This window comes from Thamnophis sirtalis, unplaced genomic scaffold, assembly GCF_051295495.1.
Source record: "Thamnophis sirtalis isolate CommonGarterSnake01/CBP01778 unplaced genomic scaffold, rThaSir2_p1.2 scaffold_7, whole genome shotgun sequence".
NCBI classification, from domain to species: Eukaryota; Metazoa; Chordata; class Lepidosauria; order Squamata; family Natricidae; genus Thamnophis; species Thamnophis sirtalis.
The window spans coordinates 11,506,799-11,530,530 of NW_028261387.1; the positions used below are offsets into that span (position 1 = coordinate 11,506,799).

Genomic DNA, 23,732 nt, shown 5'->3' on the forward strand with positions numbered 1-23,732 from the left:
GCGAAGGGTTCCCCCCCGCCCCCCAGGCTAAGATTGCACAAAACAGATCTAGGGGAGGTCCATTACTGTGCATGCTGCTACTTTCTGGACCAGTTGAAGGTCTATCAGCTTTAAAAGTGTGTGTCTCCTTAGTGCTTTGCATCAGTCCAAGCTTGGGGGGGAGAAAAGCTATCAAATGCCATTTTGCTTGCATGCTAGTTTATAGCCAAGCAATAATTCTCTCGTTTTTCTGGGAGGAGGACACAGGTAAAGTGTGTTTCTCTCAGAAAAAGGAGGGAGTTGTTGCATGGCTATAAAGGGTAAAGATAAAGCAGGATTGATCTGATATGGTGAGCAAAAGACATTGCAGGCTCTTAAGTGTTTTTGTTAATACTTTCAAAAATCAATCTGTCCTTGCAGTCCAAAGCAGTGCTTTGCAAACCAATAGATGAACACATGAACCGCGTGCATAAGGAGGGAGGGAGGAGCTTACATGCTTATCTTTTTTATAAAGGAAGGAGAAAGGCTGTTAATTAACCCATAGAGTGTAGAAAACTCCAGGGGCCGCACATCCATGAGTTGGGAAATTTGAAGTAGAGAATTGTCCTGGCATTTGAGCCAAGGTGGCACAGTGGTTAGGGTGCAGTACTGCAGACCACTTCAGCTGACTGTTATCTGCAGTTCAGCGGTTCTAATCTCACCGGCTCAAGGTTGACTCAGCCTTCCATCCTTCCGAGGTGGGTGAAATGAGGACCCAGACTGTGAGGGCGATATGCTGACTCTGTAAACCGCTTAGAGAGGGCTGAAAGCCCTATGAAGCGGTATATAAGTCTAACTGCTATTGCTATTGCTATTTTCTGTGCTAGGCTATTTACCAGCTTTGATACCAAATCTGCCAACAAACCCTATAACACACTGCAAGCATTTAGAATATGTGTATGATAAAGAATAAGTAGGGGGATTGTTAAGATATTGAATTTAGAAGCTGGAACAGTAAAACTGGACAGTAGGCTAGAACACAGTTGTAGTTGATTAGTTAAGAGAGTGCTGGCTCATGCATGGGGCAATAGCAATAGCAGTTAGACTTATATACCGCTTCATAGGGCTTTTTCAGCCCTCTCTAAGCGGTTTACAGAGTCAACATATCGCCCCCACAATCTGGGTCCTCATTTTACCCACCTCGGAAGGATGGAAGGCTGAGTCAACTTTGAGCCGGTGAGATTTGAACCGCCGAACTGCAGATAGCAGTCAGCTGAAGTGGCCTGCAGTACTGCACTCTACCCACTGCGCCACCTCGGCAAACTGTCCTATGATGGGTTGCTGTAAGTATAAAGGGGAGGTTCTCCTTTTCCCCCCTCCTTTTTTCTTGTGCGTGTTCGGTATATTGTTTGAGATTGAATTTGGGTCAGTCACCGGGACCAGAGATTTACTCTTCTGAGCTTTCAGGCTCATGCTGGAACCCATCCCCAGAGTACTTCTCTCTACTGGAATACTTGCTTCCGGCTGTTCTGTGAGTTGTGTTTATGGGGTACCTTCCTATTGGCTGATTGGTGTGTTGATGGCTGGCGATTGGCTGTTGTCTTCTTGGGCTGCCAAGCCCTCAGTTACTATTTGATGAGGTGGTGGTAAATCAGCCCTCCTGTTAACTGAACAAGGGGGCTGTTTCCTAGGCTTCAACCATTTCCCTGGCTCTCTTTGTACCTGCATGGCCAAATATCTTAGTAGCTGTGAAATTAAATGTGTGTCCCTTGTTCATTGCAGTGTGAGGCTACCCATGAGTTCATGTCTCGTCTGACCGCTCGCTTGCGTTCGTGCAATCTAGTCAGTGGTGGGATTCAAATAATTTAACAACCGGTTCTCTGCCCTAATGACCATCTGGGTAGATGGGGCTCGGCGGTCATGTGACTGGGTGGGTGTGGCCAACTCAAGGTTACTCAGGTCGATGGGCGCTTCGCCTTAGCTGTTACAATGTAATAAGGGCTAACCGGAGAGGCAGTTTCTGTAAGCAGGGCAATAATATTAGGCTAGAAACAACACTAGAATGTCTCCTTCCTGCCTTCCTTACAGGATTAGTCCTTTAAAGTGGGAAAAAACAAAAGGAGATTTCTTCCAACAATCGGTTACCAAGTTACCAACCGGTTCTCCCGAATAGGTGCGAACTGGCTGAATCCCACCACTGAATCGAGTGGTCAGCAAGGTTCAAAATTAATAACTTCAGTTCGAAAACCTATTTTATTGTCATATGAACGCTGTAAATATAAATGCTCCTTGTTATCAAATAAAGCAAGATGGTATTCAAGACAAAAAAATGTAAACCACAGGGAAAACAAAAGGACAATTCATTTGCAGATTTTACTAAGAAAGAAAAAAGGATTTATCTTTTCAAGTCAGATAAAGTTCTAAATGAGCTAAAAATAATATTAAACTGCCACTTTAAAAAAAATTAACAATCATATTAACTAAAAATCAAAGCCAGACAAAAATTAACCTGAAGGTATCCTTACTAAAATGTTAAGCATAACAAAAATGCATTTATATGTACAGAATATAATGGAGATGTCAAACAGCAGTTAACTTTCCGATTTAAGTTTTCCCCCCAAAATTATATTTGCCTTCATCTCTGTTCTAGATGTATTTAAATGGCAGTTTTGAGCCCTCACATCAATACCTTTCCTTAAATTCTTCACTTCCCAAAATAAAAAGTGGGGTTGATTGTAATGTTGTCAAAACACATTTCAAAACGTTTATAGTTTTTCTATGACAACACCCAGAATACTTCCTCAGAATGGCTGACCAATTATGCCATGGAAGTTTACATGGGCTTTTTTGATTTTAATAAGCAAATGTAATTTTATAAAACTGAAATTATGTTTATACACTAGCTCTTCAAAATAATAATAATAATAAAAATAATAATAATAATAGTGGTACTCCAATATCAAGGATCAATTCTTTTCTGCAATCTATATCCAGTTTTGATATATCCATTTCCATTTCACTGCAGAGTTTCTTCAAATGTTGCCATAACATCACTCTGAAAATTCATGTCAATGGTGCTTTTCAGCTATTAAAAACAACAACAAGGAATTAGGGAGGGAAGAAAACATTTAGATTGAAATAAATGTTACTGGATTCATTAGAATTGGATTCTGAGCAATAATGCAATTCGTGGCACGACAAAACCGCGCTCGACTAAAGCGCGCCCGATTAAACCGCGTCGCTGACGTCATCAACAGGGCGACAACAGCGAGCGCGGAGAAAGAAGGGTGCTTTAAATGGCGCTTTGAAAGCAAGCCGATTCAAATTAAGGTAAGGGTTAGGTTTAGGTTTAGGTTTAGGTTTAGGGTTAGGGTTAGGGTTAGGGTTAGGGTTAGGGTTAGGGTTAGGGTTAGGGTTAGGGTTAGGTTAAGGGTTAGGGTTAGATTTAGGTTTAGGGTTAGGTTAAGGGTTAGGATTAGGGTTAGGGTTAGGGTTAGGTTAAGGGTTAGGTTTAGGGTTAGGTTAAGGGTTAGGTTTAGGATTAGGTTAGGGTTAGGGTTAGGATTAGGTTTAGGGGGGTTAGGTTTAGGTTTAGGGGTTAATTTTAGCGTTTACAGCGTGCTTCTGTCTCCGCGCTGTTGTTGCCCTGTGATGATGTCAGCTACGCGGTTTCGTCAAACGCGGTTTTGTGGTGGAACCAATGCAATTAACTTTTCAACTGTAAAAAGAAAATGTGGAGAAATGACAATAAATTTGTGGGTGCACAACGATTTTAGGATTGAGAGCTATGTTTGATTTTCAGTGGCCTGTTGCAAGCTACATTCTTACAAGTAATTGAGGGCAAAGGGAAAAAAACAGCTAAGATCAGACAAAAAATTGATCCCTCAACTTTCTTCAGCCTCAATTTCTAAGCCAGTTCTTCTGACAATTACATCAATAAGGGTCTGCTGACTTCATTCCAAATAAATAAAGCTTCTCTTTAACTTTTTCATTGTGTTAGGGGACCAGCATTCTTTAAGCTGGCATTTTTCAATCTTGGCAGTGGAATGTGTGTGGACTTCAACTCCCAAACTTCCCCAACCAGCATGCTTGGCCAAGGAATTCTGGGAGTTAGAGTCAACACATCTTCAAGATGCCAAGTTCAAGAGACCCTGCTTTAGGATGATAGCAGTGGCTTACCGCTTCTCTTCTTCTACGTTCTTGCTCCAGTTTTCTTGCCAAATTACGATCTATGACAAGATTTGGTGCTGAGTGTGATTGCTCTCTTCCAGATCCTGTTATATTTGGAATGGGACAGCCTTCTTTTATTGCTGTGGATTTCAAATCCTTTTCTCTACTGTTTCTAAAGAAAAATAATCAACAACTTTTGTATGGGAAGTCAGATATGCAAACTTTACATTTGAATGGAAGACACACAGTGTATTTGTTGCTTACAATCAACAGTGATTTAGTACAGTGATTTACCCATTGTCCCTACAGTGGATGATGGGATGTCTTAAAAATCAGCACACTGGATACATCCACCACCATATGCCAACTGGATGAAAGCATAACTTTAATGCAAGCTCCCTCACCCTCCCAAAATATCCTGGAAATGGAAATAAAGATGTACTAAACTTTCCTGAATTGCTGAAGTAGTCGTTGACAAATATAGAGACATTGCTATTACCCTTGCAGAGAAAAATATGGTTTGGTATTAGAATTGTGACTACCTGGGCAGAGCAGGTCTTAAGGAGATGCTACCTAGCACCCTTTCCTCGGGAAGGAAACAGGATTACCATGAATAATGATAAACATAACAAATGCATAATGAATTGATTGTGGGGAGAATGCCTGTTCGTTGTTTCGGGAAGCTAAAACAAAATTAAATATTGTGAAAGCACTTCATCATTCATCAAATGGTAAGTAATCCAGGAATAATACTCCGAGAGCAATGGGAGAACCCCCTAGAGGACAGCCTGGCTCAGCAGCATAACTCAAGAGTACCGTTGCTTGTCCCCAATTAAAAGTGACAATGTTAAGTATGCATTATTAATGAGTAGTTTGCTTCTTTGAGTCTCACACAAATGCTTGCGTCAGTGTCACATTACTCCAGTTGGAGAACAATTCTATGCTAGTAAGGATGATGAGAGTTAATTCTCCTGAAGCCCATTCAATTTCTGAGTCAAAAATCATAGGATAGGCAATTTATTCTGGTCAGGGAAACTCAGAGGATGATTTTTTTTTAAAAAAGAGCAACTCAAGTGCGTGGTGACATCAACTCACCAATTCAAAGAGTGCTTAAATTTAAAAGTTTTGGAAAGACTTTTTGTTTTGTCAGTCTTGATTTTGCGGATTATTCCAGAGGACAGTATGAAAACCTGGTTGGTGCTTTTATATTTATCATCAGTGAAGCTGTCCCACATTTTCACCAGCTTGAGTGATAGTTTCCACTGTAGGAAGTTATCACCCAGCCCTCTCCCAGAAAAATGAAATATCCTAGGAAATATTGAAAAGGCAGAATATTTCTCTGGATGTGAAAAGAAAGAAACATGTTTTAAAAGACAGAATAGCTGCCTGTAGCTTCCTGCCCAGCCCCACTTTGTCAATGGGCCATTAAGAAGGCCAAGCTAGTCCCTTTATATAATAAAGACTTCTCCACTTTAGCTACAGGGGGGTGGGATTAAAGCATGATAATATTGGCCCCAACTGACCACATGGCATTTGAGAACTCAACCAAACCTGGATTCAAAACGCAGCCTAGAGAGTTGCCCCTGCATGGCCTTATGGGACTCTGACAACCAATCAGAATACATTTCTTACACAGGAACAGGAAGCAGAGAGGTGGGACTGAACAGGTTATAAAAAGGCTAGCAAGCCCCTCCCTTAGCCCTTCTCTTCTTCTCTACCAACATTGAAGCATGTGATCAGCTTTTCTGTTCAGGACTCAAGCCATGTGGTCCTGTCCACCAATAAACCATCTTTCCAAGCAGTCTCCATGTCTCCAGTGTCTTTTTCCCCACTTGGCGCTGAACCCAGAAGGACATTTTTTTCATCACCACAACCATCAATTTGTTCTCTATAAACCCAGTTATATTTAGAAATGGGGGCTAATTCCGAAAAGGATATTCAACATTTGCTGTTTTAACAGCATGTCCTCTTGCTATTAACTTTAAATATTTTTTTTTACATAAGTCTTAAGTTTCACAGATCTACAAAACAATGCAGCTGGAAACTCCTTGCTGCAGTCGGTTAATAGACATGCGAAATAGAGCCTTTCAGTTTAATTCTATGGAATTACCAACCTCTCTTTTTCCTGAGGATGTTTTTTCAACTTCTTCTCCGCTTGTTCCAATCGTTTTTTTCGTTCCTTAGCCCACTCACTTTCTCCTTTTTCCAGCGCAGCTTTTTGAAACTGTCTGAAGCTTTCGTTGGAGGATTTGACCGAGACTGGAACACTTACCATTTTACCCAAACTTGTCCAAGAATCTGCATGTTTGACTTTTATATCCTGCAATTATAACCAGCAACATGGTTCTAAACACAAGCAGATAACTGTCTTCCACATCTGACGGGATTCCTCAAAGATAAATAGCAGGTAGGTTTTTTTAAAAAAATGTAATTATTATATTCCAGTGTTTCTCAACCTTGGCAACTTGAAGATGTCTGGACTTCAAGTCCCAGAATTCGCTGGCTGGGGAATTCTGGGACTTGAAGTCCAGACATCTTCAAGTTGCCAAGGTTGAGAAACACTGCTTTAAGGCCTCCCTCTAACAGTATACTTAGTTTGAAAAACATCTGTAAGAGGGAGGGAATCTTATTTCCATTTAAAACTGGCCCATGATGACTAGGAGTTGTCATTACTTCATTGGATGCTTGTGCAGCCTCGTAGGCTATTTCTGTCCCTCGTTATTTTTTTAATTTTTTTTTCAGTTAGACTTATATACCGCTTCATAGGGCTTTCAGCCCTCTCTAAGCGGTTTACAGAGTCGGCATATTGCCCCCACAATCTGGGTCCTCATTTTACCCACCTCGGAAGGATGGAAGGCTGAGTCAACCCTGAGCCAGTGAGATTTGAACCGCCGAACTGCAGAACTAGCAGTCAGCTGAAGTGGCTGCAGTACTGCACCCTAACCACTGCGCCACCTTGGCTCTCTAACCTTGGTTATCTTCCCTTGGTTTGTTTGTTTTGGGGAACTAAATTACTGCCTTTCCCAAAGAAGCTTCACCTAGGAGATTTGTTTCATATATTTACAAACAACGTTGTTAATTTTAAATAGAGTCAAGTGAGGGCATTTCGATGTGGGTTCTTTTGTTATGAATGATCTCATACCATTATCTCTGTTTTGTTATTTCTGATTCAAATAAAGCATATATAGAATGTCAGAAAGGTCATATTTTAATCTGAGTCCCTGAAGCTTTGGAGAACCTCCAGAGAGGTCAATTTGCCAGGAGCTGTAAATTGTTTCAATTTCCTTCCAGCTCATGGCTGGAGAACAATCACATCCATCTGCCACCATAGGATCCCCATTTCAATGGAGCAACCATGCCTTAGTGGTTTCATTGTACAGCTTGATCTGGATAGCAATAGCAATAGCAATGAAAGAAGTTCCTTTCTTTATTTTATTAACTAAATTCAAACTTAAAAATACAATAAAAATGCAACTTGTCTTGCTTTTAGGAATACAAATTTATCAATAACACTGTGAGAAACAAAATGTGCAGTCATGTGGTGGCCTAGAGATACAGCTCTTGCCTCACTATCAGGAAGCTGTGAGTTCAATCCTAGGTAGAGGCATATATTTCTCTCTCTGGGCACACTGAAAATATATGGGATGAACAAAATTCTGCATTGGCAACAGGAAGGGCATCCAGTTATTAAAACACTCTGCTAGCTTCATTCAGTTGCCCAGACTCCACCCCGCAAGAGATTATGGGTTTGCTAAGTGAAGATGATGACTGTGAGAAGCAAAAGGCAACTAAATGCATAATTATCAGAATAAAGTTTATAATCAAAGTTGTAGGGAACTTTTTTTTAAAAAAATGGATTTCTCATTTCTGAATAAATATAGAGGAATCGTGCTGCTGCTGAATAGTACAGTATCAGCTGATATACTACTGTTTTAATTATATTCACTGTGACTAGTAATAAAACAACTCAGCAGAGTCGAAGAAAATTCTGCATAGATGTGCTTTGGGAGATAAATATACATATGCATCCTACCAATTTCTCTTTGGGATGAGCAAAAAGAAATGAAAGATAGAAAATAAGAGAAAATGAATTCTAACTAGATGAAACAAAAACTGATACACAATGAGGTTGCCAGTGTGACATTTTTGTTGGCTACAAAATATAATTTGTGGAAAGCCATTGTGCATCAGTCCAAACCAGCTTGATGGAGATAATTGATTGTGGCTGAGAACAACTATCTCCATCAAAACGAAAAACATTCCCAAGGTCATGCTAATCAGCTCTTAGAATGCTGTCTGCATCTGTAGGGTATGTTCTGGGCATTATTAAACATGCCTTCCGATCAGTTGAAGAAGCGAACTGAGATTGTACATCCAACAGATCTCTTAGCAGCAGTGCTCAATTATGCCCATCATTTGTTCCTGCTGCAGTGATGAAGGGGTGGTTTAGAGGTGCAGGAAGCCTGGGCTTAGGGTGAAGGAAAGTGCTTGGTGACAATGTAAACTGACTATAAAGGGTGAAGTACATTCTATTCAGGGGTGGGTTCCTGCCAGTTCTAAACTCTTCTATAGAAGAGGTTCCACAAACCTACAGTGCCGTTTAGAACTGGTTCCAGCTCCCTCCCCCTGCCCATCCGCACATCATCAAGAATTCTGGGAGTTGAAGTCCACAAGTCTTACAGCTGTCAAGTTTGAACACCCCTGGGGTTTTTTTCTAAAGGGTTAGGGGTGCAAGGGTCTTGTAACTTGACAGCTTTAAGACTTGCCTGCTTCAAATGCCAGAGTTTCTGAGCCAACATTTTGGTTGCTAAGCAAGAGCGTTGTTAAGTGAGTTTCACCACATTTTACAAGTTGGCCATGCCCACCCAGTCACATGACTGCCAAGCCACTCCCACTCAGTCACATGGCTGGCAAGCCACTCCCACAAAGCAGGCCACACCTACAGAAGAGGTTCTAAAAAATTTGAAACCCACCAACTGATTCTATTTGTTGTTTATGTGGCTCTGAAGCCACATCTGGTAATGTGAGCAGTGCAGTAATGAGCGCCAGTTTGGTCTCATGTTGAGGACACCTGGCTGGAACTCTGAGTTCTAGTCCTGCTGCCTTCGGCATGAAAGCCTGTTGGGTGACCTTGAGCCAGTCACTCTCTCTCGGCCCAATTCATCTCACAGAGTGGTTATTGTGGGGCAAACCGAAGGAGGAAGGAGGAACTCAGCACCTTGAGTGACGTGTAAAAACAACAAAGGCAAGAAAATAAAACAAAATAAAAATAAATGCCCAAAGATATTGCAGAAAATAGCTTGTTTACCTTTATTACAGGCATCTGAGGCTTAGCTTCTCTCTTTTTTTTATCTTCGGAGTTATCAGAACAGTTTTCTGTAATAGTCGCACCTGCAGATTCTGTCATCCTTGGTCGCCAATGGCCATCTGGGAAGGTAGCCTTCATGTCTGGAATCCAAGCCAAGCAGAGACAGAATGAGCTTTCAAAAGGGCAAAGATGTACTCCATTAGTTTTTGTTATTAGATAGAGCTCTTCATTCGAGTGCTATCAATTTCAGCATTCTTGTCTGTTTGAATTACAGGGTGCATTTCCATTTGACAGACTTTGTTTATCCCTTCTTTACTTGGCATGGTTTCCAAGTAAGCCGAAGAATAAGAATGCCCTATGTGACTACAGCTTTCTATTTTCAGATGCCTTCTTGACTGTAGAAGGTACACATTTCCCCCCCTCCTCCCTTAACATGGACCATTTAGCCTCTTGTGATGGTCTTTCCTGGCTCCCCAAGGAAGGAAAAGCCTGGAACCTTATATTTCATATAAAGCTCTCCGTGACAACTGCTACCAGTTTCTCCCCTACATCTAGTGATGCTACAAATTTTAATATATTTTTTGCTTTCCTTGGCTAAAGGAACAAAGAGCAATATGTGAAGTGATAAGCCTTTGAAAAGTCATGACCCGACAAAAGCACGAACGTCATAAGCGCGCCGACAACACCGCGGCGCTAAAACCGCGATGTCAAAAGCGCGCCGACAACAGCGCGCCGACAGAAGCGCAATTTAATTTAAGGTAAGATTTACGGTTAGGTTTAGGGTTAGGTTTAGGGTTAGGGTTAGGGTTAGGTTTAGGGTTAGGTTTAAGGTTAGGGTTAGGTTTAGGGTTAGGTTTAGGGTTACGTTACAGCGCGCTTCTGTCGGCGCGCTTTTGTCTGCGCGCTTTAGGGCTAATTCATCGCTCATTCGTCGCGCGGTTTTGTCACCGCGCTTTAGACACCGCGGTTTAGTCAGGCGCACTTTTGTTGTGCGCGCATTTGTGGTGGAACCTTGAAAAGTATTGTTTTGCTGCAAAACAATGGCGCTATTTTAAATCAAATTGCACTGATATGCATATAAATCCAAGGTAATCAATAGAAAATCCTAAAAATAAAATTAGTAGCAGCTCTATGCTCCTTAACCATTCCAATTATGTTTCATTCTAAGTAGGCACAGTTTGAGGGCAATGGTGGGATTCAGTAACTAAGAGTGGTTAACAAACAATGCAGAGTTACTGCTTCATAGCTTTAATGCACAATGCTCTTACGTTCTTCTTCTTAAATCAACTCACTGGTATATCCCTGAGGCTATAGAATATATATCTGGATATTTCCACGTAGCACTGAATCCCACTCTTATTTCTTTTTGTTCATAATTCTTGTAGATTATCAATTTTAGGTAACAATTGGGAGATAAACCAACAAAACCCAAGTTTCTTGGATTCCCACGATGAGTCAAAAATATTTAGGGTACTTCCATAGGGGCTTGAACACTCAACCTCAACCTGTTCATTCTCGCCCTATCAGCCAAGTGCAGAAGCTGAGCCAATGGCAGACTGCTTTAAGACATAGCGACCCTATTTTTTTCTTTCAAAATGCTGCAGTTCTACAGAACTTCCATTTCTCCCCTTGGCAGGAACTGATCTCCAGCCCAGCACCTTTTTTCCTCCCCCATAGTGGGGATACTTGATTCCGCCCCCACCTGCATATCCTTTATCTGCCTGTAAAATCATGCCCTACATTTTGAAATTTGGGCAGGTGTGATGTAGTCATGGTCAGGGCCGGATTTAGATGAAAAGAGGCCCTAGGCTATTCCACTTATGAGGCCCTTTCACCTCCCATTTTTAAGTTTGTAAATTACATGAGAGACAATAAAATACATCATTAGTGTGATATATATCAATATATATCAATATATATAGCTGGCCTCCCAACAGAGAGCGGCTCTGCTCTGTGGCAAAGGCAGCGAGGCAAGCCGCCTCCCCTGCTGCGCTCAGCTGCCCGGCTCGGCCCCCTCGCCCTCACCTGCCTGGCCGCTGGTGGGCTCTGCGTCGACGGGGCGGCTACTGGGAGCGGCCGCTCCTCTCACCCGACCGCCGGTGCCGGGAACATGGGCGGGCTCCCCAACTGCCGCGGCGCTGGAACGATCTTAACTAATACATTTTTTATGTTTGTTTATTAGTCATATGCGTAGAATTTCTCCTTATTTTCGGTTCAGTGTTTTAGTGTTCACTGTTTTTAGAATAGTGTAATTTTAATTTTGCTAACAATTTGAATGTAGGCCCCTCTTGATCTTGAGGCCCTAGGCTGAAGCCTAGTTAGCCTATAGGAAAATCCGGCCCTGGTCATGGTTGAACTTCCTATTGTTTTGGGAGAGTGGTAATGGTGACATGAAAGCACACTTAATATGTCTGGTCTTTGATTGTAATAAACACTGATTTGACTTGATACTTAATATGTGATGTTAATATTGGTAGCCGATACATACTCTGTTCCTGGTCAGTTGGTGTTACTTTGGCAACTCCCATAGAGGATTTAACCTGGAGAGCAGATGGAAGCCGCTGATGCAATATTGATGGTTTCTGAACATCTTTCCTGTTGTCCAAAGGGTTATTTGAAGAGGAAGAACAAGGTACCTATAGAAAAGTTGTAAAGTCTTAAAGGAACTATCACAATTGTAGAGGTCACCCATCCTATCATGGTTTTGCCTACAGATGGAGAGGCTGACATGCCTTTTTGCATTCCCTCTGGCCATCCCTACCCATTTATGTAGGGTAAGCTTCATCCATGGATGAAACAAATAGAAACTTAAGGTTGAAATGCTCAGAGATGGTGTAATGCTGCTTATTTTCATGACTTCTGGAAACCAAGTTTTTGAAATATAAAGTGATTTCTATCTCTTTCTCTAACCTTCCCACTCCAAAAAGCTGTGTGTTGGGTCAGGGCACTTCTTTCTAATGCAGAAGAAAACAAACTAATACAATTTCTTTCTAATCAAGTAACTTTTAGTAACTCATCATAATTAATTGGATTAAGGGAAATTCTGGCTCCCGCCTGGTATTAACCAGGGATGAAATTCAGCAGGTTCTGACAAGTTCTGGAGAACTGGTAGCGGAAATTTTGAGTAGTTCAGAGAACTGGCAAATACCACCTCTGACTGTTCCCAGAGTGGGATGGGATTGGGGATTTTGCAGTATTCTTCCCTTGCCATGCAAACAGAACCGGTATTTTAAAAAAAATGAATTTCACCACTGGTATTAACCCATGTGTGAAGATACAGCAACTCTGCCCACCAAAACTATCCTCCCTTAAAAGTCTTCCATAAATGCTAATCGCTGAAAATATCAAGTCACTGAAAAGGTGTTTTTATGTATATGTATAATTATATGCATATGTACACGGTATATAATATACTTTAAATAAAGAGCCACTTTCATTTCCCAAAGTTGTCAGTGATATCCACCTCTGAAAGCTTGTAAGAAGAGTTGTGAGAAGCCTGGGTTGCTAATGCATCACTCTGAGCTGTCTCTTGAACTGGCTTGCAGTGCAGGGGTGACACAATGGCGACCATACCTGCAAGAAGGAAGGGAAACACATAGAACAACGCCCATCCCATCTTGCATCTCTTCACCCTGACGGCTTCAATTATAACGCGGCAAACTCATAACTCTGCATTGCTCCAAGTCAATTAGTGCTTTTGAGTTTGATGACCCCGTGTGCAGGACCTCTTTTAACTGGCTCGTCCCAATTCCAGAGGTTTCATTTGAGAAGGAGAGGAGAGAGCTACAGTATATGAAACGTGTCTCCAAGAAGGGATCTTTATTACGGTCAAAGACCAGCAATATACATTTGTTTTTACACTATGTTAAAAAATACTAACATTAAAAAGTATTGACAGTATTGTACCATCTTGTACCAATTATCTGTACCTTTAACAATCTTTGGACCATAATGTTATTATAATTCCTCCGAATTCCATCATCCAGCCAGTGCAGACTGGCAACTACCCGGAGGAGAGCCTTCTCGGTGGCTGCTCCGACCCTCTGGAACGATCTCCCCGTGGAGATTCGGACCCTCACCCCCCTCCAGTCCTTCCGCGCTGCTTTAAAGATCTGGCTGTCCTGGCTGGCCTGGGGTTAAGATCCTAACCCCACCCGAATTGTGTGACTGTTGTGTTTTCTTTTTAATATCTTGTATTGTCTTCATGTTGGAAAATTGTTTGTCCTTCCCCCCCCCCCCCTTTTTGAACTGTGAGCCGCCCTGAGTCCCCCCAGGGAAAAGGCCGGCATACAAATAAAGGGAAATGAAATGAAAAAAATGAAATTATCCACTTTTAATGTCAATACTTTTTAATTATATTTTAATGTTAGTATTTTTTAATATAGTGTAAAAACAAATGTATATTGCTGGTCTTTGACCGTAATAAAGATCTTACTTACTTACTTACTTACTTACTTACTTACTTACTTACTACTCCAAGAAGGGAGGCACATAAAAAATCCACACAATGTACCCAATTTGCTGAGACATAAAGTAACTGTGCACACCTAAGAGCTTCAGGAAGAAACTGAGAAGATGTGTGGAGCAGGGAAGGGAAATCCATCCGAATATTTTCCAAAATAAAAATGGTTTTCGGATGGCAGGCCTGCAAAGAGCTGAAACACGTTTCAGATAGATTGTGAATAAAACACACAATCTGTTGGATGCATGGGGGCATATGTGGCTTCCTTCCATCAGCTGTTTGAACATGGAATGTCTTTTGGGATAGGACTTTCCCTCTCTCTTGGAAAAACAGCAACAGTATTGTACACTTGTTATATATCTATATCTATATATCTATATATGTTGTATTTGTGCTGATAAATAAATAAAGGGAGACTAGTATAGATCTATTTCAAGCTATTTAGCTCTCATCAGCTAGCCATACCCTTACTGGGATTCGAACCTGTGCTATATTACATCTTAGGCAGATGTGTTAACCACTAAGCCACAAGGTTCTCCTCATCTACATCTATATATCTATATATCATCTATATATCTATATATTTATGTTTTTTTATTTGTGCTGATAAATAAATAAAGGGAGACTAGTATAGATCTATTTCAAGCTATTTAGCTCTCATCAGCTAGCCATATCCTTACTGGGATTTGAACCTGGGCTATATTGCACACTAGGCAGAGATCTTAGCCATTAGGCCACAGGCTCTTATCCGTTATCAGTGAAGCCAGGGTGAAAGGTATCTATTAGATTTTTACAACCCCTGGTAAGCCCCAATTATGGGAGGAAGCTAATCATCTTCCATCATATTTATCAGCACAAATTAAAAAACACAAATATAACAAAGGCAACAGTAAAAATATTGGGTTTCTGTCGTGATGGACTCTTGTGACGAGCCGATTGACAGATGATGGAAGCAGTTAGCTTCCTCCCATAATTGGGGCTTACCAGGGGTTGTAAAAATCTAATAGATACTATATATCTATATATCTATATCTAATCTATATCTAATCTATATCTATATCTATATCTAATCTATCTATCATCTATCTATCTATCTATCTATCTATCTATCTATCTATCTATCTATCTATCTATCTATCTATCTATCTATCTATCTATCTCTATCATCTATCTAAATCATATATGTTTACTTTAAAAGTATGTAAGTACTGTGTCTGAGTGGCATACCAATTTTTCCCCTTAATTTAAAAGGCACTTTATAAAATTTATTTTAAAGCACATGCTTCTGTTTTGCTGGTCCATGTTGTTGATTCTGGCAAATGTTCCAAAGATGCTTGTAAGTCCCCAGTGTGCTCTCAGTCAAAAAAAAACAGCAGATCCATTGTGATACCCGCCCTTCTCAAAGAAGCAGGAGAAGAATTTTAAGATCGCCTTTTCACTTTCCCAGTGAACCAAATATGTATTTTGAGCAGCTCTGAAGAACCAGTTGAGTGCATCTTACTGGTGCATGAGAATTCCTGGAAAACATTTTACCTGAAGGAGAAACAATGCTTTGTTCTCGTGGTTTAAGAGGACTGAGCTGCAGAGGCCGAGAGCAAGGCAGTAACTGGTGAGAGGCCCTGGCTTTGGATGCTCTTTGGGGAAGCTTGCTAAGAGGTGAAGGGTTCCATATTTGAGGAACAACGTTGCAGGATATCTCTGGATGATGCAGTGGGATCTGATGTGGAAGGAATGAAAATCATTATGCACATTTTGTAATTCGTGAATCTTTTATGCCAAGGGTTCTATGTAAGAAGCTGCCTTTCAGAGAGAGTGAAATCTGAAGGAGCAGGAGCAGTGGAGAAGCCCAAAACGGAAGAATTTAGGGCTTGAAAAATGAGAAAAGTTTACCTTAAGCTGTTCTCTGCAGAACAAATCCTTTTCCCCATTTCCATGATCTGTTGTGTATGCTTCTGTAAAAAGATGGCAAAAGCCAGTTTATAGCATGCATGTATTTTGCTATCAGACATTGTATTTGTTGTAAAGCCTTATTATTTCATAATTCTATCGTGTGTAGCGTTTCCAACAAGGTTTTCCTCAGATGTTAATTGGGCACTTCTCACAATGCCATCAATTTGTTTCCCACGTTTTGCACATCTCCTCAAAGTTCTGATTCAGATAACTGAAGACATAGCTGACTTCTATGTTGCAGCGAAGAAGCTATATAGGGATTCCTGATGCCTCTAACATCATTGGAAGAGAATATTTCTAGCTGAGGGTTGAACTCTGGGATCTCTGAGTTTGGTGGTTGATATTATCTAGTTGAGTAATGAAATATCTTCAATGAAACAACCATGCTTAGACACCCCCAAGAACTCTACCCCCAATGTCTTCACAAATTGTATTACCAATCCCGTTTGTTCCTTTTACAACAGCACAACTATAGGGCCAATATTGTGGACTTCTCCCTAGAGAAATTGAAGCAGCAATTAGACTAAAAGTTGCCATTAATAGCAAATAAGCCCACAATGATCCATTGATGAATTGGAAAATCCACAAGAAGGAAATTTGTCCAAGGCCTGACAAATCTATTATGAAGGTTTGATACACACGGCCCTGTAGGAGGAAAATTAAATTAATCCACTTAAATATTAATCAGCAGTGTGCTGCAACCACCAAGAGAGCTCACACAGTTTTGGGCTGCAGAAACAGAGGGATAGAATCAACATCATGTTAAATGTTAGCACCACTTTATAATGCCTTGGTACACCCAGACTTGCAATATTCTATCCACTTTTGGCCACCGCAATATAAAAAAGATGTTGAGATTCTAGAAAGAGTGCAGAAAAGAGCAACAAAAATGATTAGGGACAATGGTTGCAGGAATTGGGTATATCTAGTCTAATGAAAAGAAGGACTAGAGATGATGTATCAATACTTGAAGGGCTGTCACAAAGAAGAAGGGGTAATGTATTCTTCACAGCACTTAAAGATAGGACAAGAAACAATGGATGACAAATAGACACACACATTGATTTTTTTTTCACCCCTCTTTCTCACCACTATGGTGGTGGTCTCGCTCTTCTTCAATCTCAGATCCTCTGCCAGAGACCTGGTAGTTTGAGGGTCCTGTGCAGAATCTTAACTGATTCTAGCACTTTAGTGTTTTGGACAGAGAGCTTTGACGTTCCTTAGATTATATATACTATTAGATTATAATGTTATATGTTTGTAAGTATATGTATGTCAGTGGTGGGTTTCAAAAATTGTTCGAACCTACTCTGTGGGTGTGGCCTCCTTTGTGGGAGTGGCTTGCCGCCCATGTGACCGGATGGGAGTGGCTTGCCACCCATGTGACCGGATATGAAGATGCCGACGACACTTGTCAGAACCACCTTAAATTACCTCACACACAGCACTGGCATGCATAAGAATATGATGTAAACTTGTCTTTTAAAAGGCATCTTTGGTTTGCGTTAAAACAACTTCAACACACGCAATGTTCTGATTGCACCACAAACGCAGTAGTCATCCTTACCTTTCACAGAGGCACTGAGTTTTATAAATAGGAGCATGATAGTGTAGGATAATCATATCCAAGGACCAGTGATGGGTTTCAAAAAAATTTTGGAACCTCTTCTGTAGGTGTGGCCTGCTTTCTGGGTCCACTGGTGGAACCTCTTCTAACCGGTTCGGTAGATTTGACGAACTGGTTCTACCGAATAGGTGCAAACTGGTAGGAACCCACCTCTGATGTGTGTGTGTGTTTGTGTGTGTGTGTGTGTGTGTGTGTGTGTGTGTGTGTAGTAAATCAGGACTTTAGCTTTCTAGATCAAAGATGATATATTTTACAGGAAGTCTGCCAAAAGCATTCTTTCTGAAAAATCTTAATAAAAACCTGATTCAGAATTGCTGCTGTCAGATGAACTGGAATCATTGCTGGTGCTTTCAGACACAGAGGACGTATTGCTGCTGCTGCTGCTGCTGCTGCTATCACTCAGTCGGCTAGGCCTTCCGTAGATTTGTGATTCGGCATTTTTTCCAGCTGTTAAGACACAGAGAACTTAAAAGTTAAAGGAGGCAAAAAGTACAGAGAAGATAAACTAATATGATTGAAGGTCTGTAAGACTAAAAACATATGAAGAACGGTTGCAGGAATTGGGTATGTCTAGTTAGTTTATTTGTCTTGTATGCCGCCCACTCCCGAAGGACTCCGGGCGGCTCACAATAGACAAGGGAAGGGGGATAAATAGACAAAGACAACACTTTAAAAATGCAACATTCACAATTTCCGTGGGGCTGGATGTTTCACAAGCCCCCCCCCCCCCCGGCCTGCTGGAGCAGCCAGGACTTGGTGGCTTTGCGGAAGGCCGGGAGGGTAGTAAGGGTCCGGATCTCCACGGGGAGATCGTTCCAGAGGGCCGGAGCTGCAACAGAGAAGGCTCTCCCCCGGGGAGTCGCCAGCCGACATTGGCTGGCGGATGGAATCCGGAGGAGACCTAACCTGTGAGATCTAATCGGTCTATGGGAGGTAATCGGCAGGAGGCGGTCTCTCAGGTACCCAGGTCCGATGCCATGTAGGGCTTTATAGGTAACGACCTAGTCTAGCCAAGAAAAATGAAGGAGTAGAAGTGCCACGATGGCAGTATTCCAGTATTTGAGGGGTTGCAACAAAGAAGAGGGGATCAATTTATTTTCCAAAGTCCCAAGGGCAGGAGAAGAAACAATGGATGGAAACGAATCAAGGAGAGAAGCAACAAGGAATTAAGGAGAAGCTTCCTAACAGTGAGAGCGAATAACTAATGGAATGACTTGCCTTCAGAAGTTGTGGCTGCCTCATCACTGGAGGCTTTTAAGAAAAGACTGGAAAGCTACTTGTCTGAAATGGTATAGGGTCTCCTCCTTGAGCAGGGAGTCGAGACTAGAAGACCTCCAAGGGTCCTTTCTAGCTCTATTTTGATTTATTAATAAAGTTGCTGTGGTGGGAATCAGTGAGAACGGAGCAGTGGTGGGTTTCAATTTTTTTTAGAACCTCTTCTGTAGGTGTGGCCTGTTTTGTGGGAGTGGCTTGCTGGCCATGTGACCAGGTGGGTGTGGCCAACTTGTAAAATGTAGTGAAATTCACTTAACAACACTCTTGCTTAGCAACCAAAATGTTGGCTCAGAAACTCTGGCATTTGAAGCACGCAAGTCTTAAAGCTGTCAAGTTACAAGACCCTGGCACCCCTAGCCCTTTAGAGAAAAAAAAAAACCCCAGGGGTGTTCAAACTTGACAGCTTTAAGACTTGTGGACTTCAACTCCCAGAATTCTTGATGATGTGCGGATGAACGGGGGGAGGGAGCTGGAACCGGTTCTAAATGGCACGGTAGATTTGTGGAACCTCTTCTATAGAAGAGGTTAGAACTGGCAGGAAACCCCCCCCCCCCGCTGAATAGAACTGCCGGGAACCCACCCCTGGAAAGGAGCAACATTTAAGCAAAAGTAACTGATATGGAGTTAACTGGCATTATTAACCTAATAATGTTTGCCACAGAACAGAACCCCAATTCATCTGGCCCGTTTCAGAAAAATATAAATACTGGATAAAGGGCAAGGAGATTATCAAGATCCCCACACTGTTCTTTCACCAGGGAGGGCTCACTTCAGAGGTGGGTTCCTACCAGTTCACACCAGTTCGGTAGAACCGGTTCGTCAAGTCTACCGAACCGGTTAGAAGAGGTTCCACCAGTGGACCCGGAAAGCAGGCCACACCTACCGAAGAGGTTCCAAAATTTTTTGAAACCCACCACTCACACACACACACACACACACACACACACACACACACACACACACTCACTCACTCACTCACTCACACAGAGAGAGGAAGAGAAAGAAAGAAAGAAAGAAAGAAAGAAAGAAAGAAAGAAAAAAGAAAAAGTGAGAGAGAGATGAAAGAAAAAAAAGGAAAAAGGGACAGAGAGACAAAAGAAAGGAGAGAGAGAGAGAGAGAGAGAGAGAGAGAGAGAGAGAGAGAACACATGGCCGGCAAGCCACTCCCACCAGGTCACATGGCCGGCAAGCCACTCCCACAAAGGAGGCCACACCCACAGAGTAGGTTCGAAAATTTTTTGAAACCCACCACTGGCTCACTTACATTTTGCATTTTGCTTGACTGAGCAGAGCAGACCGCTGACATTCAGCAACCTCTGAGCTTGTGGCTTCTCTAAAGTAAATTGGTCTTTGGGGTTTTTTGCTAGATAGAAAAGGAAGAGAAGGAAATCAGGAACAACATCCAAGCAGTTATCTAGAAACAAAAAAAATCATACAATTCCCCCTCCCCTTTTTAAGGCATGTTGTATAACACACCGTAATGTTTCTTGGGCCTTTTTCTCAAGCAAGTCATGACATATTTCTCCAGTGCCCGTAAAGTTGAAGCTTGGAGAGCTTCAAAGTCTATTTCAATTTCTTCAAGATTTGAATGTCTCAGTGATGGCTCCCTTGACTGAATGATATACACGACTCTGCCAAGTTTCTCCCCTGGGAGTTTATTTATGTCTAGGCTTAATTGCCTCTTTTCATCATAACTCATTGGCTTGGCAGCATCTTCCTCCTCGGTCTTGAGTCCTGCAAGTTCTTCTTGCTGCTGGCTTTTCTTGGAATGACTGCAAGAGAGAGAGAATAAACAATCATTAACTCTGGGACCAGCGGCTTTGAGTACAAATTCATGCCAACAAGCAGCCTTACAGGTTCAAAGCCATTTTTTTCTTCAGCTGCTTCATTTTTCTGCTTTTCTGGATCGTGGGCTGGATTCTGGCTTTGCTTTTCCTTTTATCCTTCTTAAATTTCCCTTTCTTCTTCAATCTGGGCACGGTGGTTTTAGCCAAAGCTTGCAATTGCTGGTGAACAGCTTTAAGCTAGAGAGAGGAACGAGAAGAGGAACATGAATTAAAAAAAAACCTGATTTGTTCAAAGTTGCAAATTTTCTGTGAGATTTCCTGAGAGTGCTCTAACCTGAGCAGTGGTGGGATTCAGCCGGTTCGCACCTATCTGGGAGAACCGGTTCTTAACTTTCCAAGCAGTTGGGAGAATCGGTTGTTGGAAGAAATCTCATTTTGTCCCCCCCTCCCACTTTACAGAGCTAATCCTGTAAGGAAGGCAGGAAGGAAACATTCTAGTGTTGTTTCTAGCCTAATCTTTATTACCCTGCTTACAGAAACTTTCCAGTTAACCCTTATTCCATTGCAACAGCTAAGGCGAAGCGCCCATTGACCTGAGTGATGTTGAGTTGGCCACGCCCACACGGTTAAGTGACTACTGATCCCCGCCTACCCAGCTGGTCATCAGGGCAGAGAACCGGTTGTCAAATTGTTTGAATCCCACCACTGAACCTGAGCAATTAGTGAAATAACTTTGACTGTACCAAAGGTTCTTTTTCAAAAGGCAACTGGACTTTGTTTCGCTTCTCATCCAAGAAACTTCTTCATGAACGGCTTTTTTTAAACAGTTAAGCAGAGTCATCCATTGGAGGCTCTGGCAGCAGCAGCTTCTGCCTTTTTCTTTTTACATATTTTACATTTTCATCATGGCAGACAAGAGGAGAGTTGTGACACAGCTGGAAAAGGTATGTGGGTCAGACGGAGGGAGGGGGGAGGAATTCAAAATTATTGTAATTTGTAATTTTTTATTGTAAGCAATTTGTGTGTGTGTGTGTGTGTGCGTGTCTTTGTTTCTTCACTTCACTCAAACAAACTCTCTCTCAATTTGAGAGAGAGTTTGTTGGAGAATAGAGGGAAGGGGGAGAGGCAGGGAGAGCAGCCTTGTTTGAGAAGAGAGGGGCAGCCCGCCAGCAGAGGCGGGTCTTTTACCCACCTCTGCTGGTGGGCTGGAGCTTTTGTTTCTTTTGCCTGCTGTGCCCCCCTTCCCTTTCTCCTCTCCTCCCCACCGGGAGCCCCGTCCTGCTCCCCTCTCCCTTTCCTCCTCCTCCTCTCCCCTTTCTTCGCCGACTGCCGCCTCGCCCCCGCCTCCTCTGTCCCTGCCGCTGTGTCCGACAGAGGCGTCTTGCGTCTATGGCGGACACAGATGTTGGGGACAACGGCAGGGACGCTGCTTCTTGCTGCCGCCGTGCTCCGCCGCCTCACCCCCACCTCCTCCGTCCCCGCCGCTGTGTCCAACAGAGGCGTCTCGCATCTATGGCGGACATAAATGTGAGACACCTCTGTCAGGGACAGCGGCGGGGACGCTGCTTCTCGCCACCGCCGGGCTCTTGCCTCACCAACCATAAACCTCACCGCACGTCACTGATAGATAGTGGATAAGAAACTGCTAGGATCTATGGCTGAGAATCCCCCCCCACCTTTTTGGGTAAAGTTTTCTAAATGTTGGACTAGACCGGGTTATTCAAAAGAGCCACAAATTAAAATTGAATGCTAGTAGGGAAGCTTAGAAAATAATCAAGAAGGCTAGTGGGTGTTTTCTTCAAATTATTCCTCTTATTTGCTTCACGAGCCTGCAGTCCAAGAATACTGAGATGAGATCCCATATAGTGTGGTCTAAATCTTTCATCCCTTCGTTTCCCATTTCTAGTTTTTCTATTTAGAAAGGAATGTTCAGTAATATTTAGGAACTAACACAGTTTCTATGAACAAACAGATGGTGTGCGGGGAAAAATACGGCTCTTGTTTAGCTGGAGAGCAACTTCAAGTATTATGAAACACGTATTTTTTTTAAAAGGGAAAAATGTAACATCTTGCTGGAGAAAAATGCCCAAAGTGATATTTGCTGCCAAAGAGAAGAGCAGGTATCAGAGCAAAGAAAAGGTTTGTTCCAATAGCTACAGCATTTTCTATCTTGGCACCTTCCTCCTAATTATGTCTCCTTGCCAGCATGAAAGGTTAGCACAGAACATAATTGTTTACTAATAAATATTTCAGCTGGAATGAGCCCAAGTAAAGCATTTACTTAAATAAATGTTATTTAAAAACACCTGAACACTCCTTTTGCTTTCCTTCGGTGCGTTGATGTACAAGATAAGGTTCTGAAAATAGCAAAGAAGATGACCTTGATGGAAATATAGAAAATCTGTTACCAAAGCAGGTGAGGTGTGAAACAAACCTTAAGTCCACAATCACCTCTCTAATTCTAGGAGTATAAGAAGGGGCTTCCAACCAGTGGTGGGTTTCAAAAATTGTTCGAACCTACTCTGTGGGTGTGGCTTCCTTTGTGGGAGTGGCTTGCCACCCATGTGACTGGATGGGAGTAGCTTGCCGCCCATGTGACCGGATATGAAGATGCCGACGACACTTGTCAGAACCACCTTAAATTACCTCACACACCGCACTGGCATGCATAAGAATATGATGTAAACTTGTTTTTTAAAAGGCATCTTTGGTTTGCGTTAAAACAACTTCAACACACGCAATGTTCTGATTGCACCACAAACGCAGTAGTCATCCTTACCTTTCACAGAGGCACTGAGTTTTATAAATATGAGCATGATAGTGTAGAATAATCATATCCAAGGACCAGTGGTGGGTTTCAAAAATTTTTGGAACCTCTTCTGTAGGTGTGGCCTGCTTTCCGGGTCTACTGGTGGAACCTCTTCTAACCGGTTCGGTAGATTTGACGAACCGGTTCTACCGAATAGGTGCAAACTGGTAGGAACCCACCTCTGCTTCCAACTTACTGTAGCCACTCTCAATAAAAGTAGATTTCAGCCTTCCTGTAGGGTTGATTTTCTGCTCTTATATACCTGGTTAGGCTTATAACTCATGATGATTAAGTAAGCAAAGCTGTAGTATAATGAGTGAAGTGGCTCTAGTTATATCTTGTTGACTTTTTAAAAAGCTCATGCTATATATACATGATTATGCAAT

At 42.1% G+C, this 23,732-nt stretch overlaps 1 protein-coding gene across 1 annotated transcript in view; it reads right to left on the reverse strand.

Moving 5' to 3' along the window:
- Positions 1–2,236: 2,236 nt before the first annotated feature.
- BRDT (bromodomain testis associated) overlaps positions 2,237–23,732 on the reverse strand; it is a 32,513-nt gene continuing 11,017 nt past the window's right edge. Inside the window, 12 exon segments of the mRNA XM_087720750.1 lie at positions 2,237–3,043; positions 4,138–4,300; positions 6,243–6,448; positions 9,437–9,576; positions 11,925–12,072; positions 12,900–13,009; positions 15,432–15,615; positions 15,789–15,850; positions 17,776–17,980; positions 20,034–20,113; positions 20,227–20,522; positions 20,605–20,774. Coding sequence (XP_087576876.1) covers positions 2,975–3,043; positions 4,138–4,300; positions 6,243–6,448; positions 9,437–9,576; positions 11,925–12,072; positions 12,900–13,009; positions 15,432–15,615; positions 15,789–15,850; positions 17,776–17,980; positions 20,034–20,113; positions 20,227–20,522; positions 20,605–20,774 — 1,833 coding nt within the window. The 3' untranslated portion in view covers positions 2,237–2,974.